This window comes from Marmota monax, unplaced genomic scaffold (genome assembly GCF_021218885.2).
Source record: "Marmota monax isolate L192 unplaced genomic scaffold, Marmota_monax_Labrador192_F-V1.1 WCK01_AAM20220418_F8-fsc00038, whole genome shotgun sequence".
NCBI classification, from domain to species: Eukaryota; Metazoa; Chordata; class Mammalia; order Rodentia; family Sciuridae; genus Marmota; species Marmota monax.
This window is the reverse complement of record NW_026692498.1, coordinates 3,454,542-3,477,455: the sequence shown is the minus strand read 5'-3', so window position 1 is coordinate 3,477,455 and position 22,914 is coordinate 3,454,542. Positions and strand designations below refer to the sequence as shown.

The following is a 22,914-nucleotide window of genomic DNA, read 5'->3' as shown; positions in this document are numbered from 1 at the left end:
GCAGGTGCTGCACAGAGCCCAGAGAGGACAAGCGAATCCCCAGGTCACTCAGCCAAGCCAGGGTCCCCACCCAGTCAGAGCCAGGAACCTGTAAGCAGTTCTGTCCCCGCGAGAACCCTCCCCGCAGGTGGACGGGCTCCATGTGCCCATAGGCAGAGCCACCAGCCCGCAGCGCATGGGACACGAGCCCCAGGCAGACCTGCGGAGCCCAGGGAGTCCGCGACTGCCCAGGTCAGCCCTGAGCAAGGCCCTGGCTGGGCCCAGGCCCCACCCAGGCAAGGCCACGTCTGAGCGGCCTCCCTCCCTCCTGCCAGGCTGGGCGCCAAGTCACGCCAAGCTGCTGCCCAGAGTCCCCTCCAGAGGGGCACACGTCCCTGGCCCCTGAGGGGCTGCACCGGGCGGCCCAGGGCTCCCAGGTGGCCTGTGGTGGCAGACTGCTGCTCCCTGCGTGTGACCTGGTGGCAGGCTGTCCTCTCCGGGCCCTGGTAAGATGGCGGGGGCTGACCAGGGCTGAGCAGTGAGCGGCCGGGACCCCAGCAGGTCCCTGCGGCGGGTGGTGGCCCCTGAGGCCTGCGGCTGGCGTAAGTAGGGCAGCCCAATCCACGCGGCTGCCGCTGACGAGGTCACTGTCCTCCTTTGCTCTGGGGAGCGTCCCCGTTTGGAGGACAAGTGATACGGTCACCCTGGCCATCGGGCTCCTTCTGGGACCAGGCACGAGAGCAGCCCGAGCTTCAGGAAGAGGAACGAGGTCAGGTCGCCGCTGGGCCCTGTATCTGTGCCACAAATCAAGGACAGAGCGGCCCTGGTGGCCCGGGAGCCGCCGCACCTGGGCTGTGTTCCACGGACACCCTGTGCCTGGGCCGCGCGGGCCCTCAGGGCACCCACAGCCGCACCAGCAGGCCCCTCCGCTCACGTGCCTGCTGTGTGCCCCTGGCCTGGGCATCAACGTGCGTGGGCACCTGTTCAGACACAGCCATCTCTCAGCCGGAACCCAGTGACACGGGTCTCCACGCGGCGTGGGGAGGGGCAAGCCACTCACGGTCCTGCCGACGTGGACCTGGGAGCCCTAGCAGAGCGGGAGTCCACCCTCGCCTCCACCCCTGGCCGCGTCCAGGCTGTGCAGGAGGACCAGGTGGCAGGCATGGCCTCCCGGAGGGGCGCGGCAGCTGGACGTGTGACCTGGGCCCTCCTCCCTGGCTCGCCTTGAGGCTGGGGGTGGACATCCTTCCCAGGGGGGTGTGGGTCAGATGAGGTGCTGGCCCAGGGAAGGACACAGGGCGGGACACAGCCAGCACCCGGGGGACCTGCAGGTGTCCTGTGCCCAGGAGCCGGCTCACGTGGGAGGGGGCCACTCCCCAGGTCTGCTGTGGGAGGGGCCGTCCTGGGGACCTGGGTCTCCATGGAGAGGCCCGGGGACTGTAGAGTCAGAATCTTCCAGATGCAGGCAAAGGGCCAACAAGCGGGGCCTGACCAGGGACACTGGCGGGTCAGGAACGTGGGGGGAGCAGCCTCTCGGGTTGGGGGACGTCCTGGCAGTCGCTTCCCAGGATGAACGCCGGGTCCTCACCTGGGGCCTGGAGCAGGGAAGGGGAGCCCGAGCCCCCAGGAGAGGCTGGTGCCCAGCCAGGTCCAGCCCGTCCAGCCCGTGCCTGTGACCACCCCGCAGGGCCCATGGGCTGCAAGTGGGCTCTGTCTTCACCAGCTGCAGAGTGCTGAGCCCCTGGAGGGGCGGGGAGAGGCGCCCAGACCTGGGGACGGCACGGTGCTCCTGTGGAGAGGGGAGCCTGCCCTGGGCAGCCCCTGGCCAGTGGCTCACAGGACGCATGTCCTACGCAGGTGACAGGCAGTCTGACACCAGGAGGCCCCTCACAGCAATACTCAGAGACGACCACAGTGTGCCAAGAGCCGGGGTGAGGACGGTGGCGGCCCGGGGGCAATTTTGGAAGGCCATCTTTCCGTGACATGGTGTCTTTTGCGGGAGCAGACGGGGGTTTGTAGTTTACGGGGCAAACTCGACTTCAGGGCGTTGACACTCAAGGAAGAGCGGGAACTCCGCGGCGGGGGTGTCTCGGCCCACGCAGTGCAAAGCTGCTCGCCTCGCGGCTGGCCAGGAGAGAGACGGGCCAGTGCCCTGCAGGGACACACCCTCCCGACCGAGGCGTCCCCAGGGTCCACCTCAGAGCCAGAGCAGGGAGGACTAGACGCTCCCTGTAGAATAACGCGTCACTTCATAAAGTGACTCTTTCTCCAAAGAAGAGACAGGAGGGGCCCATGGGCACGTGAAGAGGTGCCACCTGGTTAGTCCCAGCAGGTGCCCTGAGACCACCACCCATGCCCACGTGCGTGGAGGAATCGAGCGCTGCCCGGCTGGGAGGAGTCGCGCCCTCGTGCCCTGTGGGGACCTGCCTGCAGTGCCCCCGGGGCTTGGCACAGGCCCTGGGACCTGGCAGCCCCACCCTTGGCATAAGCCAGAGGACACACGGGGTTCAACAAAACAAGTGCAGGAATGTCCCCAGCAGCCACCAGCACCTAGTGACTGACGGATGGACGGATAAGGTGTGGTCCACACGGAACAGGACCTGGCAGGACAGAGTCGAGTCCAGACAGCTGCTACAGTGGGCACGACCCTCCGTGGGCACAGCCACTCACAAGTCCACACCCTAGACCCCGTCACGGAGTGCCCAGGACAGGGAACCCACGAGGAGGACCGCAGGGCGGGGGTGGGGCCCGCGTGGAATGACGCAGTAGTGACGTTGACGCAACCCGCGGGTCCTCCAGAAGCCATCGCGGCGTGGTCCCCGAGGGGCGGATCTTTGCCGTGGGCATGATTGTGTCCTGATTGAGATGACCACGAGGTGGTGTCACAGCCCATGTCCCTCAGCACTCAGAACCCATCAGACTGGACAGAGGGTGACCATCAAAAATCAGTCCTACTGCCCGACTGGAGAGCCACTAAGCTTCTGGGAGCCAGGGGCCAAAGCGCGAGGGGACAGCTGGACGCATCTGCGGCGGTGCCAGGAGCCTCCCTGGGTGGGGAAGCCAGGTTCCCGCACCTGCAGACCCTGGCTGGACTCAGGGCGCGGACAGCTCGCTCCCGGGGTGCCCGCGCGGCGGTCTGGAGGTAGCGGGCCTCCCCATCGCCTTAGCCTGCTCCTGGATGCGGGGCCCACTCCCCAGCGCGGCCCTGAAGCCAATGTTTATTCATAGTCCCCAAATCTGCTGCCACTGCCTGTTTCAGAAGAGCCCAAAACAGCACTCCATTCAGCCGCCGAGCTCCACGTGACGGCTTCCGCTGCCAAAGTGAGCCCCACACTGGAGGGGGCGGGCTCCGCCTTCGCCCAGCCACAGGGCTCCTGTCCCTGGCTCGCTGTCCCCCAGCGGGTGCCGAGCAAAGGCCCTCAGCCCGTCCTCACCGACTGCTGTCTGACAGAGGGCACACCGGCAGGGCCACCTGCGTGTCCAGAGCACTGGCTCCCTGTGCTCAGGGCACCATGGGCGGCCTCCCAGGACACTCCAGCGTCCACACACAGCCAGGAGGATGGGTGCCACCTTCCCCACGCGGGGCTCCCAGCTCGGCGCAGGCTGGGCGAGGCCTGCAGGCTGGATCGGAGGGCGTGGAACAGGAGGCCACTGAGCACCGGGGCTGGCCCAGGGAGCCACCACCTCCACCCTGCCACCCCAGGAGGACGAGCGCCGTGGTTCATGAGGTGTCCCCAAAAGCCCCGGTGTGACACAAGGCAAGGACTGCGTTATGAGAGCCCCAACAACCAGTGGGTTAACCGCGGACGTGGACTCGCCCACCGCGCCTGTGGGCAGGAGGGGCGTGGCTGGAGGACCTGGCCACTGGGCGTGCCTTTGGGTCTATGCTTTGTCCCTGGTGGGTGGAGTGGCCTCCCTCTCTCTGCTTCCTGGAGCCCCGTCCTGCTGCCTCTGCCCACGCCCTTCCTCCCCGATGGTCGGCCTGGCCTCAGGCTCAGAGCTGCGGGGTCGGCCAGCCACGGGCTGGACCCCAGATGTGGGCCAGAGTGCACCCTTCCTCCTCCGGGCTGTCCGTCAGGTCTTCTGGTCACCGTGAGGAAAGCTCACTGGGGACACGGACCGCCTGTCCCAGAGCATCGGCACGCGCCCTGCCTGGCTGGCGGTTCAGACTCTACAGCTTGAAGGACATCTCACGGCCGCGTGGTAGGGTTTGAAATGGCAGAGGTGACATGGGAATCGAGGAGTACCCCACGCCAGGCCCACTGCGCCCACCAGGTCGCCTGCACAGTGTCCCCCACCCCTCTAGCCGCGCACTCCCCCTCCCCCTGCCCCCCCACCTGCCCACGCATTTCCTCTGGGCCTGTCCCCGGGTGACACCTGTGGGCAGGCTGCCCCTCCTGGGCCATGCTCTCAGAGGGCAGCAGCCTCGGTCAGCACTCCTCATTGGTCAGGTCCTCCCTGTGGTCCCCGACTGCTCCATGAACAGAGGAGCCTGCACCTGACTCAGCACACGCACCGGGAAAGCTGCTTACGACACAGACTCCAGGGTCCACTGCAGACACGCGGCCTCGCTGGGCAGAGGGAAGCCCTGGCAGCAGGCCACTTTCCCCGACCCGCGTGCAGGGCCAGCCCTAATGTCACAGCAGGTGAGGCTGGCTGGTCACACAGCAAGGAGGTGGTGGGGGCTGTGGCACCTGAGCCGGGGCCTGAGGCCAGAGACATGGACACTGATGTCCGCCTTCCTGTGGAGGGGTCCTCAGCTGTTCCCCGGGACAGCGGGAGCCTGGAGGCTGAGCCAAGGTGGCTTCCAGAGGCTAGTGGGCTGGAGAGGACAGTCTTGGCTCAGAGGGGACAGTCACCGCCCTCAGACCACGCAACAGCCCACGGCGGAGAGCCCTGGGTGCTGTGGGGAGGGAAGCCATCTCAGTGTCACCACGTGTGAAGCAAGTGCCACACGGAAACTCTTCACCTCCGTCACGGACTGAACTGTGTCCCCGGACTCCTACGCCAAGGCCCTGTCCCCGGTGGTCCTTCAGGAAGTCATTGGATTAAACGAGGTCACAAGGGCAGGACCTTAAATATGGGGACTGGCGAGGCCACAAGCGAGGGGTGTGTGTGCCCAGAGGAGGGGCGGAGTGAGCACCCAGAGGGGCAGGAGGAGGGCCTCCGGGAACCACCGTCCAGCCCTCCAGCAGCACCTCTGTCCTCCAGAGGGGGAAGAAACGCTGGCCGCTCAAGGGGGACCCCTCTGTGCAGGGCGCTGCGCTACGGCCACCCAGCTGACGCACACGGATCTCCCGCCCGGCGAGGCAGCAGGCCTGTCCCCGAGCCAGTGAGAGTGGCCCTGCGGTGCCCTTCCCCCTGTAGACACCGCGTCGTATGGCGGGAGAAGGGCAGGACTGGTGCCCAGCATCACCAGGTTGCCGTGGTAACCCAGAGTAGGCCACCGGGCCGCTGGGAGGGGGCAGGGAGGGGTCCCAGGCAAAGCCAAAGACGGCGCCTCGGGGACCTCGCGGCACAGACCCGTCAGGATTCTATTTTGGGGAAAACCCAGGCATGGAAACCGGCATTTAAACCCCAGCAGCTGCGGAGAGGCACACGCACCCCCCCTGCAGCGCAGGCCTCTGAATAAATGGTGTCAAGGAAGAAGGGGCGGAGCTGGCAGCTGCCGGGTTGCCATGCGGCGCAGGCGGGAAGGGCCGCCCATGTTTGTCCCATCCGTGGGGAGAGCTGGTGACTCCCTGGGCGGCTGGTTTTGCTGCTTATTAATATTTTAGGTCACAGTTGAGCGACAGAGCCATTTGCTGAATTCCGAATGCTCTGAAGACAACAGAGCCCTTCTATTTTGGAAGAACGGCCAAGCCGCCGTGGCGCCTTGCAGAGGGCGGCCTGCACGGGGACTGACAGAGGGTCCCCTGGAGGGCTGACTGCCTCGCCCGGCCCCGAGGCTCCAGCCAGAGACCCTGGGGAGGGGTACAGTTCCCGCCCCTTCAGTCTCCCTGGGAAGGCACCCACTGGGGTGAAAGGGGGTCACGGCAATGTCCTCTCTGACCTCCAACGAGCCTAGATGTCCCTTCTCCCTGCAGAAGGGATCACTATGGCTAAGGCACAGAGAGGACCTGCTGGTCACAGCACCTACCTCCTCGGCAGGCTGCCCTCCCTCAGACTGACCCAGGTCTGGCCAGCATATTCCTGTGTGTCCCCACCCACAGCGAGTGGTCCAGGCTGGGCTCGTGCCTGACCCACTAGGCACTGGGGCTAACCCCAGGGCTTCTGCTGAGCTAGGAGTTGGCCAAGCTATTCTCTCTTTCTACTGGGCTTGGACCCTGAGGACATAAGGCCTAGAGATGCCAGGGGACACCTAGGGGTGCACTGGACAGAGGATAAAGCCATGTGGGGGAATCGGTGCCCAGAGACGGAAAGAGAGTTCCCCGGGGTCATCCGTGGAGCATCTGGACTAAGCTACGCCTGAGGCCGGACAACCTAGACTTTCCCATTATGTGAATTTATGAATTAAAGATTTCTTATGTGAACGGGGTTGGAGGAGGCTCTGGGGCTTTTTACCTCCGACTGAGAGAGCGCCAATGACCGGGGTGGCCCCTGGGTTGGAGGGGGCAGGGAGGCAGAGCAGCTGGAGGTCCAGCCTCAACGCCAGCTCTGCACCAGCTGGTGTTGGACCCTCAACAGCCACAAGCCCAGGATTTCCCCTCTGAGAGGCCCAGGCCTGAGCCCCTGACCGAGGGTGTTGTCAGGATCTGGGAACCGCGAGTCGGCTGAGGGATCTCCGTGTCCGGGAGTGCTGTCACCGACCCTGCACTCAGTCCTAAGCTGCTTTTGCTGTCAGGGCATGTTTCAACAGAACTTCAACTTCCCACAGGCGGTCTCTTCCCCTCGTCACTGCTCCTCTAGGAAGTGACCTAGGAGTCGCTTGGCAGGACAGGCTGAAGCGCGGAGGGTGTTCTCCAGTGCCCGCCCTCTCCACGGTTCTGTGGTTCCGCAGACGGCAGCCAGGCGCAGGCAGGCCCGCGGGTCAGCAGCCCTGGGGCCCGTGGGGCCCAGACATGTGCACGAAGCGTCCAATTCTCCGGGTCCCTGTTTCCTTTTGTGCAAAACAGTAACGATGATGCTCAGCTAGTGGGGCTGCTCCGGGGCCACAGGAGCTCCTGAGAATGCCTGGTGCAGGACGGCTGGGTCAGCGGGGGCTGGGGTCACCGTCACCACGTGGTGTGTGCACGAGCCCCCGGAACCCCACGATACCCTCCCAGCACACAGAGTCCTCCAGCCAGGCAACCCTCAACCCTGGGAGACTTGGCTGTCGAACCAAGGCAGGGCCAGAGGAGGGGAGGTGGCTCAGCCGTCCCCAGGTCCTCCATTCACGGTCACTCCTGTAAGTCATTTCTGGAGGGAGCACTTCACTTCCAACTGCCCGCTCCCCAGCAGACACAGGGCTCATGTTAGACTCTGTGAGAAGAGGCAGTGGACCAAGCGGAGATGGCCCTGCTGCCTGTGGGGGGCCGCAGCGCCCACACCTGCCTCTCCAGCCATGAAAGGATTTGCAGACAGGAGCCTGCCTGGGACAGTGTGGGTCCCAGGGAAAGGCCAGCCACAGCAGGGGACAGAGGTCTGCAAATGTGCCTCACTGACACAGGCACCCCTCCAGAGCACGCAGACAGTGACCACAGCCAACAAGAAGCAGATCGCTGCCCCAGGAAAACGGGCAGAGACCGGACCTGGTGTAGGGCGTGCACAGGTGAGCCACGAGCACCAAGACGGCCCCAGGGGGCTGAGCGAGGGAAGGTGGGGCAGGGGGACGTGAGACCACTTGGCCCACAGCCAGAGTAGCAGGGGTCACCACGCTGGGGTGTCAGACTTGATTGGCATCATTCCTCTGTCATGTCCTTTAAACCCTGGTCACCATGATCCGCATCGACATTACCATCTGACCATGACCTCCATCACCAGCACGATCACCCTCATCATCACCAACACCACCACCATCTTCACCACCATCACCATCACCATCTTCACCATCATCATCACCACCATCATCATCATCATCACTATCACCATCATGATCACCACCATCACCATCACCACCACCATCACCACCATCACTACCACCATCACCATCACCACCACCATCACCACCATCACTCCCACCACTACCACCATCACCATCACCATCACCATCACTACCACCATCACCACCACCATCACCACCATCACCATCACCACCATCACCACCATCACCACCATCATCACCCCAACCACCATCATCATCACCTTTACATTACCAACACCACCACCATCATCATCAGTATCACCATCATGATCACCACCATCACCATCACCATCACCATCACTACCACCATCACCACCATCACCACCACCATCACCACCATCACTCCCACCACTACCACCATCACCATCACCATCACTACTACCATCACCACCATCACTACCACCATCACCACCATCACCATCACCACCATCACCACCATCACCACCATCATCACCCCAACCACCATCATCATCACCATTACATTACCAACACCACCACCATCATCATCATTATCACCATCATGATCACCACCATCACCATCACCACCACCATCACATCACCCTCACTATCCCCACCATCACTCCCACCACTACTACCATCACCATCACCACCATCATCACTATCATCACCATCATCACCACCACCATCATCATCATCACTATCACCATCATGATTGCAACCATCACCATCACCATCACCATAACCACCACCATAATATCACCCTCATCATCACCACCATCACCACCATCACTACCAACACCACCACCATCACCACCATCACCACCACCATTACCACCATCACCATGACCTCCATCACCATCACCACCACCATCACATCACCCGCACCATCACCACCATCACCACCACCATCACCATGACCTCCATCACCATCACCACCACCATCACCATGACCTCCATCACCATCACCACCACCATCACCACCATTAACATCATCACCATGACCTCCATCACCATCACCACCACCATCACATCACCCTCACCATCACCATTATCACCACCCCCATCACCACCATCACTACCCACACCACCACCATCATCACCATCACTACCAACACCATCACCATGACCTCCATCACCATCACCACCACCATGACCTCCATCACCATCACCACCATCACCACCATTACCACCACCATCACCACCACCATCATCACCATCACCATGACCTCCCCCACCACTACCCTCACTGTCATCACCACCATCCCCTCCACCCGCAGAATCCCCACCCATCCCCAGCAGCAGCAGCAGCATCATGACCACGGGCACCACCCCAAATGACCGCTGACATCACCACCACCACTCGTGGCTCTAGGAACCTCCCTCCCCTCTCGCCTAGTGGTCACAGGCCCCAGGTGGTCCTCACAGTGAACCTGACAGTGGAGCGAGGCAGTTGACATCCAGTGTCCCTGGTGTGGGGCCTTGCCGTCTTCTCGGGGTCAGCAGGGAGCCCTGCCCCTGGTCTCCACTTACACACGAGACGCAGCACTGAAACGTCACACTTATGCCATGGTTTCTCACAAACGGACTCATGGCCAGACCCAGGTGGGGATTTGGAGGTCTCCCTGAGTTCCTTACTCAAGGTCCATCCCTGGGGACGCCCCGATTTCAGTTCAGTTTACCGAGTTCCTGGGACGAAGTGTGGACGATCACCTGACCATCCTCCTTAATTACAGAAGAGGACACCATGCCCCCGGAGAGGGAGGCAGCCGAGCCTCGGTGGCCAGCGGGCATGGTCATTATTTCCCCTCCTTGCTGGCCCCAGCACCCCATTCTCCCTGGGCACTGCCACGATGCAGCTAGACAGGCCAGCATCAGGGTCCCCTGACCAATGCAGAGGGCTTCTGCCAGTAAGTTAAAGGGCCTGCTGGGCAGGCCCTTATGGTGGTGAGGGTGATGTGATGGTGGTGTCCCTCGGGAGGGAGCTTCACCTCGGGCTGCTGCACTAGCCCCTGCCTGAGAGCCCAGCCAGGGCCACGTGGCCCAGGCCACACAACAGGTCCTTCACAAGGAACATCACGGTGACATGCGTCCCGCTGTGCCTCACACAAGTGGCCCGGAGCCCTCATACTCTGCCGGCCGGAGGCAGAGGATCCTAAGGCCCATGAGAGGGCAGGCCCCGTGGTGGAAGGGCCTGGGCCCCAGCAGCATGTGGAGCAAAGCACAGCCGTCCAGGAGACGCCACGCTGGTGGTTACCAGGCAGGAAGAAACGTGCAGCTGTGGGCTTACTTGTTACAGCAGCTGACGTGTGCTGCCTGATACGCACCAGGACAACCGCTGGTGGAGTAAGGCACGTGCCAACACAGAGAGCAAGTGCGTCCTGCTCTGAGGAGCCGGCGCTCAGGGGCCTGGGAGGAACCCAGGCACAGCACTAGCTGGCAGCTCCGGAGCTCCGCCTTCCGGGGGGCACCCTCGATGGCACAGCGACAGGGTCACATGCTGCTCCTTGCTGCCAACCCACGGGTTGCCGTGTGCAGAGACGGGTGTTTTACACAGGGCACTGCTCTCTCTCAGGCATGGAGAAGATGAAATCTACGGGCAGGCTCTTCCCCGGGCCCCTGAACAGGTCATCTTGGGCCTTTAGGTTTCAGAGAAGGGAATCCACCAGGGCTGCCGAACAACCGCGCAGGGGGACAAACTCAGGCAGCTGACCTGGGAACGGACCCGGTCTCTCTCCACGTACCCATGGTGGCAGGTGGACATAAGATCAGAGGCGGTCAGGCCCTGGTCACTACGCTAGCCACTCTGTGAGGGAGGCTGCCCAGACCCACACAGGGCTGAGCGCAGCGTCAGCAGTTACGAAAAAGTCACAGCGCAGCGCCATGTCCCCCGCCCGCGTCCTCCACTGCCGAGACTGGGCTGCGGTGCCACATGGTCAGAAGGGGTGATGCGCGGGGAACCCTGAGACCCACCAGGTGTCACAAACACCTGCTTCCCAGGAAATCGGAGCAGCCGGGAGGGTGAGCCCTCACCTCCCGCTGTCCACGGAACCCAGCGGACCCTGCGGAATTCGACCCACTCGCCACGCAGGGCCTCGCTCACTTTGCAGATGGTGCCCAGCTGCTGACCACTGTCACTAGGCGGGAAGAGTGCAGCTGTCCTGCCTCGGGCAGAGGCCCTGCCCGGCCACGTCCTCACGGGCTCCTGGTGCCCACTCATTCACCCCGGTTCAGGGTTCCCAGGCACCTGGCGGCTCACTTTCCACGTACAAAGCCCCGTGGTGGTCTGCACTGAGGGCAGCGCTCCCCAGGGCCTGCACAGGCCAGCCTCGTGGAAGGACGCAGCCAGGTGGGAACATGGAAGGGGCCCTGTACCACCTTTGGGCTATTTGTAGGTCTGCCAAATTCCAATGTCAAAAAAAGCCACCCAAAGCACTGACCAGGAAAGAAAAGAGTCGGAAAAACTGGACTTTAAAACTCAAAACTTCCACTCATTAAAGGACACATTAGGAAACCAAAGGCGAACCGCGGATGGGAAGGTACCAGCAGCTTGTCTCTGACAAAGGACTGAGACGCAGAAGATGAACAAGAGCACTACAGACCAGGACGAGACGGAGACACCCCAGTCACAGATGGACAGGCACTCCCCAGACTGCCCAGACGAGGTCACACTGTGGCAAACCAGCTGCACACAACACTCAGCGACAATGGTCATCAGAAAATGCATGTGACACCCACAGTAAGATGCCACTTCCCACCATCAGAATGGCTGACGTTAGAGACTGATGTGCCCATGGTGGATGACAGGTGAAGCAGCCGGAGTCCTGCAGCCCGAGCATGCACCAGGCGGCATAGTGGCTTGGAGGACTGTGTGGCAGTGTCCTGTGAGGTTGAGCATGCTCTGCCCCAGCCACTGTGCTCCTAGAGAGGTGAATCCCCTTGTCCATAGAAAGATGTGCACAAAATCATTCTGCAGCTTTGCTTGACATTAGGTAAATGCCAGTGTCCATTATCAGGAGGGCGAACGCACACGCTGTGGGACTCGGCAGTGAACAAGCAGACGACCGGGGCCCGCGACCAGGGGGCCGAGTACCCGGCACTGGGCTGAGTGGAAGAAGTCAGGCCCACATGTACAGCTGTGGGGTGCCATCTGGTGACCTCCAGCAAGAGGCAGCACTCTGTGGTGGCAGGGTCCAGGGAGCTGCCCAGGAGGACGTGGAACATGGCTGGCCACACCTGGGTGGGGACACCGCACCCCCCGGCCGCTGGAGGCACAGACAGTTGTCAAGCACACAGAGCCTCTGCACAGTGTGCTCTTACTGTATGCAGTCACACTAAGTCACCAAAAGACGGTGACAGTCCACAGGCTCAGCAGCCAGGGCCAGCAGCACCCGAGCCGCCGGCAGGCCTCCTGCCCGCCTCGCGTCCAGCTCAGACTCCAGCTCCTGTGGGCGCTGTGCTGCTGCCCTCACCCACCCAGGGCCAGCCTGCTGTGGGACGGAGGCCCTCCACCATGGACGGCTGCCCGTCCAGGTGCTGCAGTGGCACCGCCCCACCCCAGGCTGCTCAGGTCCTACCCGGCACCGGCACCTTAGGGCACCAGGGCACTGAGGTTGCCAGTGGAATTGCAGCTGCTGATTGGGTCGCCCGGACCTGGACTGTCTGGGTGCCCCCCTGATGTCCAGTCCTCCCAGGGAAAGACCAGGAGGGTCCAGGAGGTGCAAAGAGACACGAACCCCAACCCTTAATTGCTGGCCCCGGGGGCGAGCACGGGCTGCCCAGGAACGCCACGCTGGGCAGACGGGCCGGCGAGGACTGCCCCCCGCTCGGCGCAGGGAGCTCGCTGGCGGTGGCCGGGGAGGCGGCAGCGAGGAGGACTCCGTGCCAGGCAGGGAGTGGGGCCTGGCCCCTAAGTACAGCGAGGACGTGTGCCCACCTGTCTGGCTCTCAAGCCCCAGCAAGGTGGCCGGGCCGGGGCACATGGGACATGGGTGGTGGGAACACGCAAGGCACCTCTGTTCCACCACCGCCCACCGCCAGTCGGGATCCGTCTGATCTGCCTCCCCAAGTGGCCAGCTGGGACAGTGTGAGGGGTCCTGGAGCGGCCTCTGCCAGGCAGAGGACACCACTCCCTTAAGGACAAGTCCTGACCCGCGAGAGCAGGAGGGCCCTTCCGGGAGCCCCCAGGGTGTGCCAGCCTGTGTGCCGCCCTGTCCCCACCCCACAGTAATCACTGACCAAGCAGCCGACCCCGGGCCCGGCTCGGGGAGAATACCAGCCCCAGGCTCCACCCCACGGGGCTAGGAACAGCCCCAGGCTCCCACCTGGGGACACGGCCACCCGGATAGTCCAGGTCCAGGTGGTGGAAGGCCTAGCAGCGACCGGGGGGCGGCAGTCCCCTGCCCTTTCCTGACCACTCACCAGAGGCCAGTGATCTCCAGAGGATGGGGAGAGTGGGAGGCCCAGGACCCCCCTGCGTAGCCCTCCAGGACTGCCCGCCCAGGGGTGGCACAGCCAGCGGCACCCAGTGGCACACCAGCGTCTTTCCAGGAAAAGCACAGAAGGGTGGCCCAGGGTGGCCGAGGTCCTCGAGGACAGACAGGCTGTGAGCCCGCTAGGGGGTGGGACAGAGCAGGGGTAAGAGGTGGGGCAGGGGAGGACCAGGGGAGGACCCCACTGGCCAGGAGGCGCAGCTGGCTCTGGGGCTCAGCGTGTCCATCACTGCGTCCAGCAAAACCCCTGGCTGCTGCCTGCTGGCCACAACCCCTGGCCACCCTCCCAGCAGAGCAGGCTCCTCTTCTCTCTTGTAAGGTCCGGTTGGCCGGGTCTCGCCCTGACCCCCACAGCCTGGTCTTGGGTGTGCACTGAGCAGCCTCCTCCGGGGCCCAGCACAGAGCGAAGCCTGCAGCCCCGGGGGCCAGAGCGGGCCCGGCACAGGGGGAAGCGCGCACTGGGCCCTGCGAGGGGACGCGGAAGGGCCTCGGCAGCCAGGGCAGGACGGCGAGCCGGGAGGTCGGGGCAGGGCCAGCACAAGGGGGTGTGGAGAGGGTCTCCTGATGAGGCCGACTTCCCGCTGGACGAAATGCCCTGTGTGCTGCCCTGTCCCCACCCACAATAAACACCGACAAGCAGCCAACCCCGGGGCCCCAGGACACAGCCAGGGACCCCGTCAGACAGACACGCTGTACTCGTGCCCCTAAACAGGGACCCAATAGAAAAACTAAACAGACGCGTGGGCAGAGGGGACACCAGTCAATAACAGGGAGGAGACCAGGGACAGGGAGGAGAAGGAGAGGAGGACCTTCAGAGACCACAGAAGGGACAGGCCAGCCCACCAGACCCCCAGCTCCGGCCCTTCCTCTGGAGAAGTCTGCCTTTGTCACTTTTGCAATGGACCTGCTTTTGCTGGCCACTCTGTGTCCATTCTTTGCTGAGCAGAGACTGGGAACCCAGCACCCTGCGGTGACCGCGCAGGCCCCAAGGCCTGAGGGCGGACTCCCTGCTGGGCCTCAGGAGCCGGGCAGTAGGCACATCTGAGAGAGCTCGTGGCCCCAGTGCCCACCCCAGCAGGCCGGTGACCTCTGAGCGCCTGAGGCCCCCTTCCCCTGCCCTCCCACGGGCTTCTCCTGACACCGCCCACGGCCACGCCCGGCCCTCGCGCCTTCAGAACAGATCTACGGGGTTCCTGAGCCATGGCCGCCCTTGTGTGACGGCTCCAACATCCGCGCGGGGTGGGGGGAAGGCACGCGCCCACAGACTTCCCGTCCCAGGACATGCGCCTGAGCCACCCTGCGCTGGGCACTCGCGCCACCTTGCAGGAGTCCCTGGCTTGGGCGAAGCCCACAACACAGAACCAGCCAAGTGTGTCCAGGATCCAGAGGAGTCCCCCGTCGACCCCACCACAGCCGACCCGCTGCACGTGGCAGGGAGCGGTGACGGTGGCCGCGGCCGAGGGCTTACCTGCCTGGCCCTCCCTGGGCTTGTGCTGCACCTCCTCCACGCACTCGGCCGGGAACCACCCAACGTGGCCGCGGGCGCTGCCTTCCCAGAAGCCACCTTCGCCGATGCTCAGAACTAGGGGACAAGGAGGGAGAGAGTCAGCCAGGGGACGTGGGGTGACCCGCCAGGGACTTCTCCCCTGAGGACGCCAGGCTGGGCACCGAGGTAGGGAGGGAGCCGGGAGGAGGCCCCAGGGCCTGGTCAGCGTCTCCAAGAGCAGGACAGAATCCGCAGTCGGAGGGGACAGGGCTGTGTGACGATCATGAGTGCCACCCCAAACCCGCAAGGACAGGCCCGGTGGAAAGGCCCACTGGGCCCGCACCGTCCCTGGGGCCCCGGCCTTGGCCTGCCACCAGGGAGCCCATCCATGAGGCTGCCGCGGGTGAGCGTGCGCGTCTCTTTCTGACTTTGGCAGGAAAACCCCACCTTTAGAGAGAAGGCAAGGAGCCACACAGTGGCCGTGTCCTTGGGGCCCACTGCACAGCTGGACAGACACAGCCGTCCCCGTCTCCAGGACGGTGAACACCTCAGTGCAGGGTCCGACACTGCCACCCTGGGTGGGGTGCCAGGGACACAGTAGGTCCTCGGGCTGAAGGGATGAGGATATCTGTCTTGAAGCCTCGCAGCTGAGCACAAGGGAGGGACACGGGTCCACAGGTGCCGGGGACCAGGGGGAGTCACGAGGACCCACGGCTCCCCACAGCCCCACTTGATGCTCTTCCAGGTGAAGGGCGGACTCGGGTGGCACGTTGGGGAGGGACCCCCGCGCCCCCTCCCCTGCCCCACCCGGAACGCAGCTGTGCTGCCGGGCAGGGGTCTCCACAGGGGTCTTCTCTGACAGCACTCGGGGTGCGGAGCCCCGGCCTGCAGAGAGGGCCCTTCCTGCCGCCTCCGTTTAACCCAAGAGCCAGATAAAGATCCATGCGGCCCCTGACTGTCGAAGGTCAACGCACAGAAAACCCGGGCTTTGCAGGATCTTGCCATCTGAAGAGCGACCCACATGGAACAGACCACACACAGCTGACCCACGCGGCCAGAGCCGCCAGCCCAGCTTCCTCCCAGGACGGGGCCATCCCCTTGGATTCCACGCAGCCCAGCTGCCTGACGCTGGACTCGGCAGAGCCCCGCAGAGCCCTGGGCAGCAGGGAGGGAGCAGGGGCCTCACAGCCCAGGCCTGTGAGGAGCCCCTTTCATCCTGCTGCTGAGGGACGGGCTGCGTAGGTCCCGCTGGAACCTTCCTGGATGGACCGGCCCTGCTGGCTGCACTCACCCCGCCACACGTGGGCAGCTGCTTCACCTCTCTGTGCCTCCGTTTCCTCTTTGCCGGGGTGGGGGGGGGTGGGGGTGGGGATAAGACTCCTGAGCTACCGCGCCGCTGTGGGTGCCGGGTGTGAGTGCCAGGCACGGCCAGGACCCCACTGCTGGCTCCCTCCATGCTGTCCTCTCTGGGTGGACAGTGCGTGGGACCTTGGAGTTTCTGGCAGCTGAGGGTCCTCTTTGGGAGAGGGCGTGGGGTGGGTGGAGGGCAGCCTCGGGTCCTGTCCCGGCTCACACACGCCCAGCGGTGGCCGTCCCAGCTTTACCTGCTGCTGGCAGCCACCTGAGTCCTGCACCCGGTGTGGCCCCTGCAGGTTCTGCATTCCCTGAGGTGGGGCTGTGGGGGGAGTTGGGTCCCTCACCAATCGGTGACTTAATTCACCCAAGTAACCCTTCTGTCCCTGCGAGGAGACGCAGAGGACAGAGGAGTCCTCTGTGGGGAACAAGGAAGGACGCTGGGCCAGGAGTCGGCGGGCCCTGGGGCCCGTTCTCTCTGTGGGGAACACAGGAGCCAGGCCCACTGAGCTCCAGGATGCCACCTCGCTCCCCGTGTTGCGGTGGGATGGTCCAGGGCGGCTGTGCCCTGAGCCCTGGCTGCTGACCGCACTGCGGAGGAGCAGCGCAGGGGGGGGGGCACTGACAGCACAGTGGTGAGGGGCCGGTGTGTGGCACGAGAGCTCTGCCTCCGGGTGGGGCGTGTGCAGCACGTCCAGGGCCCTGGGAGCCTGCGAGAGGGAGGACCGACCACATACGCCACTGTCCCCACAGACGATGCTGCAGGGCATCCGAGGAACGGATGGGGCACTGCTCGCTGTCTTCAGGGCCAGTGTGCCCTGCTACCACGCCCAGCACCCTGGTGGGCCTCTCCCTCCAGGACCCTCCAGCCTCCCTGGGCAGCTGGAAACCAGACACTCCCTGTCTGACCAGCTGGGTGGCCGAGGGCGGGGCTCTCCACCTGCCACACTGGTGCCCTACGCCCTGTCCACTCCGTCTGGGGCAGAAACCAGCCATGGAGGAGTGGGGAGGACCCGGGGGCCACCTCCCACACTCTGCCCTGTCTCCTGTTGGAATGGACCCTGGGGACGCCGGGATTTCCACACAGGTGCACTTTGAATTTACCCAGGATGTGCAGGGCCCTGGGGTCACAAGGACGGCGCCAGGAGGGGGTGACACAGAGGCGCTCTGCGGGGACGTCTCTTACACGGCACACTCCTGTCCTGAGGCCTCTCCTCTTGCTCCACACGCTCCTGCCCCTGCCCCAGGCCATGCCCAGCTCTTCCAGGAGCTGCCCTTCAGCCTAAGCCCCAAACTGGGCCCTGGCTCTCCCTCCGGGCTCCACCCACATGTGCAGCTGTCCAGCAGGGGTCAGCTGCGCAGAATGACTGGCATGGACCCCCACAGACGGATCAGCAACCTGGGAACCAGAAACGTCACCAGCCTAGAAAGCAGTGCCACACACCTGACCCCACGTGGACCTCCCCACGTGGACCTCCCCACCATCGTGCCACATTTATGGAGGCCACTAAGGCCCAAGGGACGTGGCTGGGCAGGGGTCACTGGGAAGGCCTGCAGGCTCCTGCTTGACCAGAAGGCCCATGAGCCTGGCTTGATGGGGGAGGGGTCCTCTGGAGTGAAGGCCCAGGGCTGTGGCAGGGGCTCAGCTGACCGCAGAGCCTGGGCTGAGGGGTGGACCAGGTGGTGAAGGGGGTCCCGGGTCGGGCAGTGTCCATGGCAGAGGTGAGAGGCACGCCACATGTGTGCATAGCCTCCAGCCTCCCTGGCCTCCTGGGCAGTGGTGCGGCCCACGCGGCTGACCGGCTGGGCAAGTCGTGGTTCTCTGCAGGGTTATCCCTGGTGCTGACCGGACGACGGTGCTGGGAACCTGCCTGTCCCCACTGGTGGTGGCCGCATCTGCTGTCACCTGAGAGGAGGGTGTGAGGGCATGGGCAGGGGGGACAGAGAGGTCCTTGAGGCTGGGCTTCTCTAGCCCCTGTGCCCTGCCGGCTCTGCTGTGGTCAGAGGAGCTCACAGAAGCCTCGTGAGCAACAGCCCTGCCAGTGGACAGGTGTGGGGCTCCCTTCTGCGCCCGATGTCCCCCTGCAACCTGCGAAGCCTGGTCATGAGAGGTCACAGAGGGTGGGTGCAGATGCGGACCCTGCGAGCTGACTCCTCACACGGTCCCTACCCCTTGGGATCACTAAAAGGGTCTAGTTCAGGGAAGCCCACGCCCCACTGCCCGGGACCTTCACGGAGCTCTCCCCTGGACCTAAAGGAGCACGGGGCTCTCCCCTGGACCTACAGGAGCACGGGGCTCTCCCCGGGCAACTGCAGAAACAAGGGAAGACACTCGTGGGATTGGAACAGCAGACTCTCCCCAGCTCAAGGACGTAGCTCCACAGGCTGATGGCCAGAAAGCAACGGAAAATTACTAGACACTTGAAGTAAGAGAAGGAACCATGTTCCCAAGGGGAGGAGAAGCTGCTGAGCCCAGACCCGACATGAACCCGACGTTGAGACCATCAGGTGCGGTTGGGGCAGTTAATGTGGCAATTATACCAATTGATAAAACAACACGTTTTCAATCAACAAAAAAATCCCACCAGAGTACCAGGAAGTCTTGGCAAATAAGAAAGTAAGCATGCAGATGGAAACCGCAGTGAACATGTAATTTCTGAAATCATAAAGTTCACACGAGGGACGTCAGAGGAAAGAGTGAACTTGGAAGAGGAAGGAATAGACCTGCTGGACGCTGTCGAGTGACCAGGCAGCTGTGAGGCGGGACCAGAGACAGGACGGGCCCTGCCATCTCGAGACCCTCGCAGAAGCCCGGAGAAGTCAGAGGAAGGCAGCGATGACCACCGTGGGCCAGGTGGCCCGCGCAGAGGGCAGGACTGGAGCTGGCCGACGGCACTGTCAGGAGCCCACTTTCAGCCCCTCCCCCGCGCTGCTGGAAGCCTGTCCAGGGCAGGGCCTGGGCACGCTGGGCACGCTGGGCACGCTGGGCACGCGTGGAGTCCCTCATGCTCCACTCAGTGAGTTCCCACTGGCCCCGTGTCCCCACGGTCCCCACTGCCCTTCTCTAGCCTCCCTGGGGCCTTGAGACCGACACGAGCCGCCTGTGCTCACCTTCCTGAAGCCTCCCAGATGACGGTGCCCCTGCAGGAGCATCGCTGGCTCCCCAGTGCCCTTGGAGACAGCCACCTCCCCGCCTGGCACCCTCGGCAGCCGAGGGGGGGGGGGTTTCCAGGCAGTCCCAGGATTCTGCTGAGAATCCCTCTGACCAGGTGGACCTCTTCCTTTGAGGGCTGCAGACACCAGGCCTCGGCCACAGCTGGACCGTCCAGCTGGATACTCAGGCCAGGGCCTGCCCAAGCCCACCTGCTCGGGGTCCTGGGGTTTTCTGGTGGGGGAGGCCCTGCCCTTTGCTGGCTCACCCCTGCAGGTGGGGTCTTCCCTCCAGCCCCGTTCCCCACGCTGACCCCCCGGTCTCTGCTGCCACCCCAGCGGGTCCTCCAGGGGCTCGACGGAGGCTGAGGGGCGCCGGCCAGCCCTGCCCCAGACACTGACCTTTGACCCTGTCTCCACGGTGAAGGGGGATCTCGCCATCGACTTGGGGTTGGTATGGCTTCACGACGACGAAGAGTCTCCCAGGCACTGCGCTGTAGAGCTTCCGCTTGGGCCCCGGGTACTCGAAGGCCGGGAGGGAGTCCTTGCTGGCACCAGGAGCGAAAGGCGGCCTGGAGGGAACAAGAAGGGAGGGGAGACGAGGTCAGAAAGCCACGCTCCTCCGCCACGCCAGGCTGCCAGCGTCACCTTGACCCCACGAGGCTGTGGGCGACGGCGATGTGTATGGGCTGGGCGGCGAGCGTGAAGGCCCAAGCTGACCCAGCAACTCTGTGGGCACATCCCAGGGCAGGAAAGGCAGAGCATCAAGGGGATTCAGGCCCTCCCCGGCCCCCAGCAGCACAGCACACCCAGCGCACGGTGGCAGCCTCCCAGGTGTCCCTTGACGACACACTGTGGTCCTTACACACAGGGGAGCATTATTCAGAACTAAAGGGACACTCTGACCCGCACTTCAACATGCATGGACCAAGGACACTGTGCTCAGCAGGAGAGGCCGGTCAGAGGCACTGCAGGGACCCCGGACAGGGCTGCCTGCTGTCACCAGGGCCACGCAGACAGCACTGCACAGGGCGCCAGTAGCTGGGGAGTCACATTTGGTGGACAGAGCCGCAGCCTGGGGAGGTGGGCACACTCAGGAGGCCGAGGTGGACGGTGCCCTGCAGGGTGAGCCCGCCCAGCGCCCTTGGACCTCGCACTTAAAAGTGATTAAGAGGGCAAACCTTAGGTTCTGGATATTTTCCCACAATTGATAAAAGACTCAGGTGGCGGCAGCAGTGAAGGGGAGCCCTGGGTCCCACTGTGAGCGGCCGTCAGGGGGCGAGGAACGCCCAGGACCTCTAGGAACAGCAGCTATGTCCAGCTCCCGGCCCGGCTCCCCCGAGGAACCTGGATCTTCACTTGCTTTGTGTCTCTGATTTCACAGAGTGATCGGGTGAGGCCAGCCCCCACCTAGAGGTCCCCAGCGGTGGCCAGAGATGGGCGGGCAGAGGCACGGGGCCGGGGCCACCTGCAGAGCAACTTTTTATCTCATCTTGCTCCCTCGACAGTGACCAGGACAGGCTGTCAACGGGATCGACCTTCTTCATTTAATGTGAGCCCCGTGTGCCTCTCATCCTGTGCACACCCCGGAGTGCACCCTGAAATTCGCGGCAGGGTTTGGTTTGTGCCTCTGGAATGTCAGAGACGTGCCGCTGTGTTGCGGTTCGTCGTGGTCCCTGGTGGCTGCTCAGCGTCACGATTGTGGGATCCAGTCACGGGGACCCTGGCTGGTGTCTGGAGGAGCTCAATCTGTGTGTGCGTAATTGGGCTGTGGCCTGCTAAACCTAGTCCACGATTCATACCATAGCGAGGAGCGGAGGGGACTGGACGTAGGGTCCGCCTGCTCAGCCCCAAGGCCCAGATTTGTCCCTGTCCCACATGAAGCTCCGAGCACAGGAAACCAGGCCACCTGGCCTCCTGTGGCCCAGGGGGCAGCCTAGAGGCTCACCTGGGTGCTGGGGACACTGGGCAGGTGCCCTGTGGCCTCCCCTGGGCTTTTCTCCCACTGAGTGACAGCTGCCAACCTAAGGGTTCAGAATCCTGCCACTGCCAAGCAGCCTTGGCGCAAGGTGGAGACGCAGGGTGGGGTGTGGCCTCAGTGTCACCTCCTCATTCAACCCCTGCTTGCCTGGACAGGGGCCTCCACTGTGGGGCCCTGTGGAGGTCACTGTCCTCGAGCACCCCAAGGGCTGTGTGGCAGTGACCCATGAGGAGCCCTTGGCTGCACCACGCCTGTCTGAAGGTGCTGCTGGGTAGCCATTGGCCCCCCAGGAGGTGCCCACAGGGCTGGGCAGGGTGGAGACTGGCCCACCACGCTGGGGCCACCTGCCAACGTGGCCTTCATCCCCGGTGCCTGCTCCTCCCCGTGGTGATGGGACAAGGACAGAGCTCTCGCCTGTGCCTCCAGGCCTGGCTCCTCCCCGGCCCTGCTCTCCCCGTGGCAGCCCGAGAGCAGCCTGGATGAGCGGTGGCTGTCCCCTGAGTGTGGAGCACGGGGAGGCCAGGCCAGGGCACCCGGGGCCCAGCCCACGCAGCGAGATGGGTCTGCAGCTCCCCAGCCCTAACTGCCCGCGCTTCCTTGTGTCCTGGCCAAGAGCAGCAGCTGGAATTCCAGCCGTCGGAGGGCCAAGTCCCTGGGCTCTGAGTCTCCGAGAGCTGGCCCTGTGGAGTCGGGTGACTGGGATGAGGGAACTGGGCCACTTCCCAGCCACCCCGGGGAGTGGGGCGGCCTCCACACTGAACGTCTCCATTCACCCTGGGCCAGCTCACTGCTGCTGGGCTCAGCTGCAGGGCGGGACGGGCTCACGGGCTCACAGGCAGGGAGCGGCACAGGCCAGAGGACGGAGGGTGCCCGAGGAGGCCTGGAGACCGGGTCAGTGTGGAGGGGCTGGGCTGGTGGCAGATGGCCTGGCCCTGGGGCCTACCGGTGCCTCCCAGGCTCCTCTCCTGCAGAGGAGGGAGGGAGGAGCTCGGGAACATGGCCGGTCACAGGCTCTGGCACAAAGGGTGGCGGGTCCAGCACAGAGGTCCCCGGCTGGGCTCAGCACCACCGGCTTCTCTGACGGCTGCAGTCCAGAAAGCTCAGAGCCCACCACCCCCGTCCGGCGGCAGGCTTCCCTCCCTGGCCTCCTTGGCCAGGCACTAGCTGGCCGCCGTGGAGCCTCTGTCCGGGTGCCAGCCAGGGCCACCCCTGGCTCCAGGTGGGGAGGTGCCCAGAGCCCCACCTGGGACCACAGGGATTCACCAGCAGCCCCTCCCACGTCAGCCTCTCTGCTTGGCTCACGGGGCCCCTCTCCACCTCCGGGTGGTGGGTCCTCCACTCCCCGGGGAGGTCTGAACTGTGACCGTGTGACTCCACGGCCCCAGGTCCTCCAGGGTGTCAGCACCGAGCACGGCACACCTCCCTCACATCTGTGGTGGGCACGCACACCCTC

General features: G+C 64.2%; 1 protein-coding gene across 13 annotated transcripts in view; it reads right to left on the bottom strand.

Moving 5' to 3' along the window:
* Shank2 (SH3 and multiple ankyrin repeat domains 2) overlaps positions 1-22,914 on the bottom strand; it is a 402,506-nt gene that overhangs the window by 182,463 nt on the left and 197,129 nt on the right. For all 13 annotated transcript variants that reach the window (XM_058579387.1, XM_058579391.1, XM_058579384.1 and 10 more), the window contains 2 exons: positions 19,883-20,052; positions 14,960-15,073 (listed from right to left, as the gene is read on the bottom strand). In XM_058579387.1, coding sequence (XP_058435370.1) covers positions 14,960-15,073; positions 19,883-20,052 — 284 coding nt within the window. The remainder of the gene's footprint in view (positions 1-14,959; positions 15,074-19,882; positions 20,053-22,914) is intronic.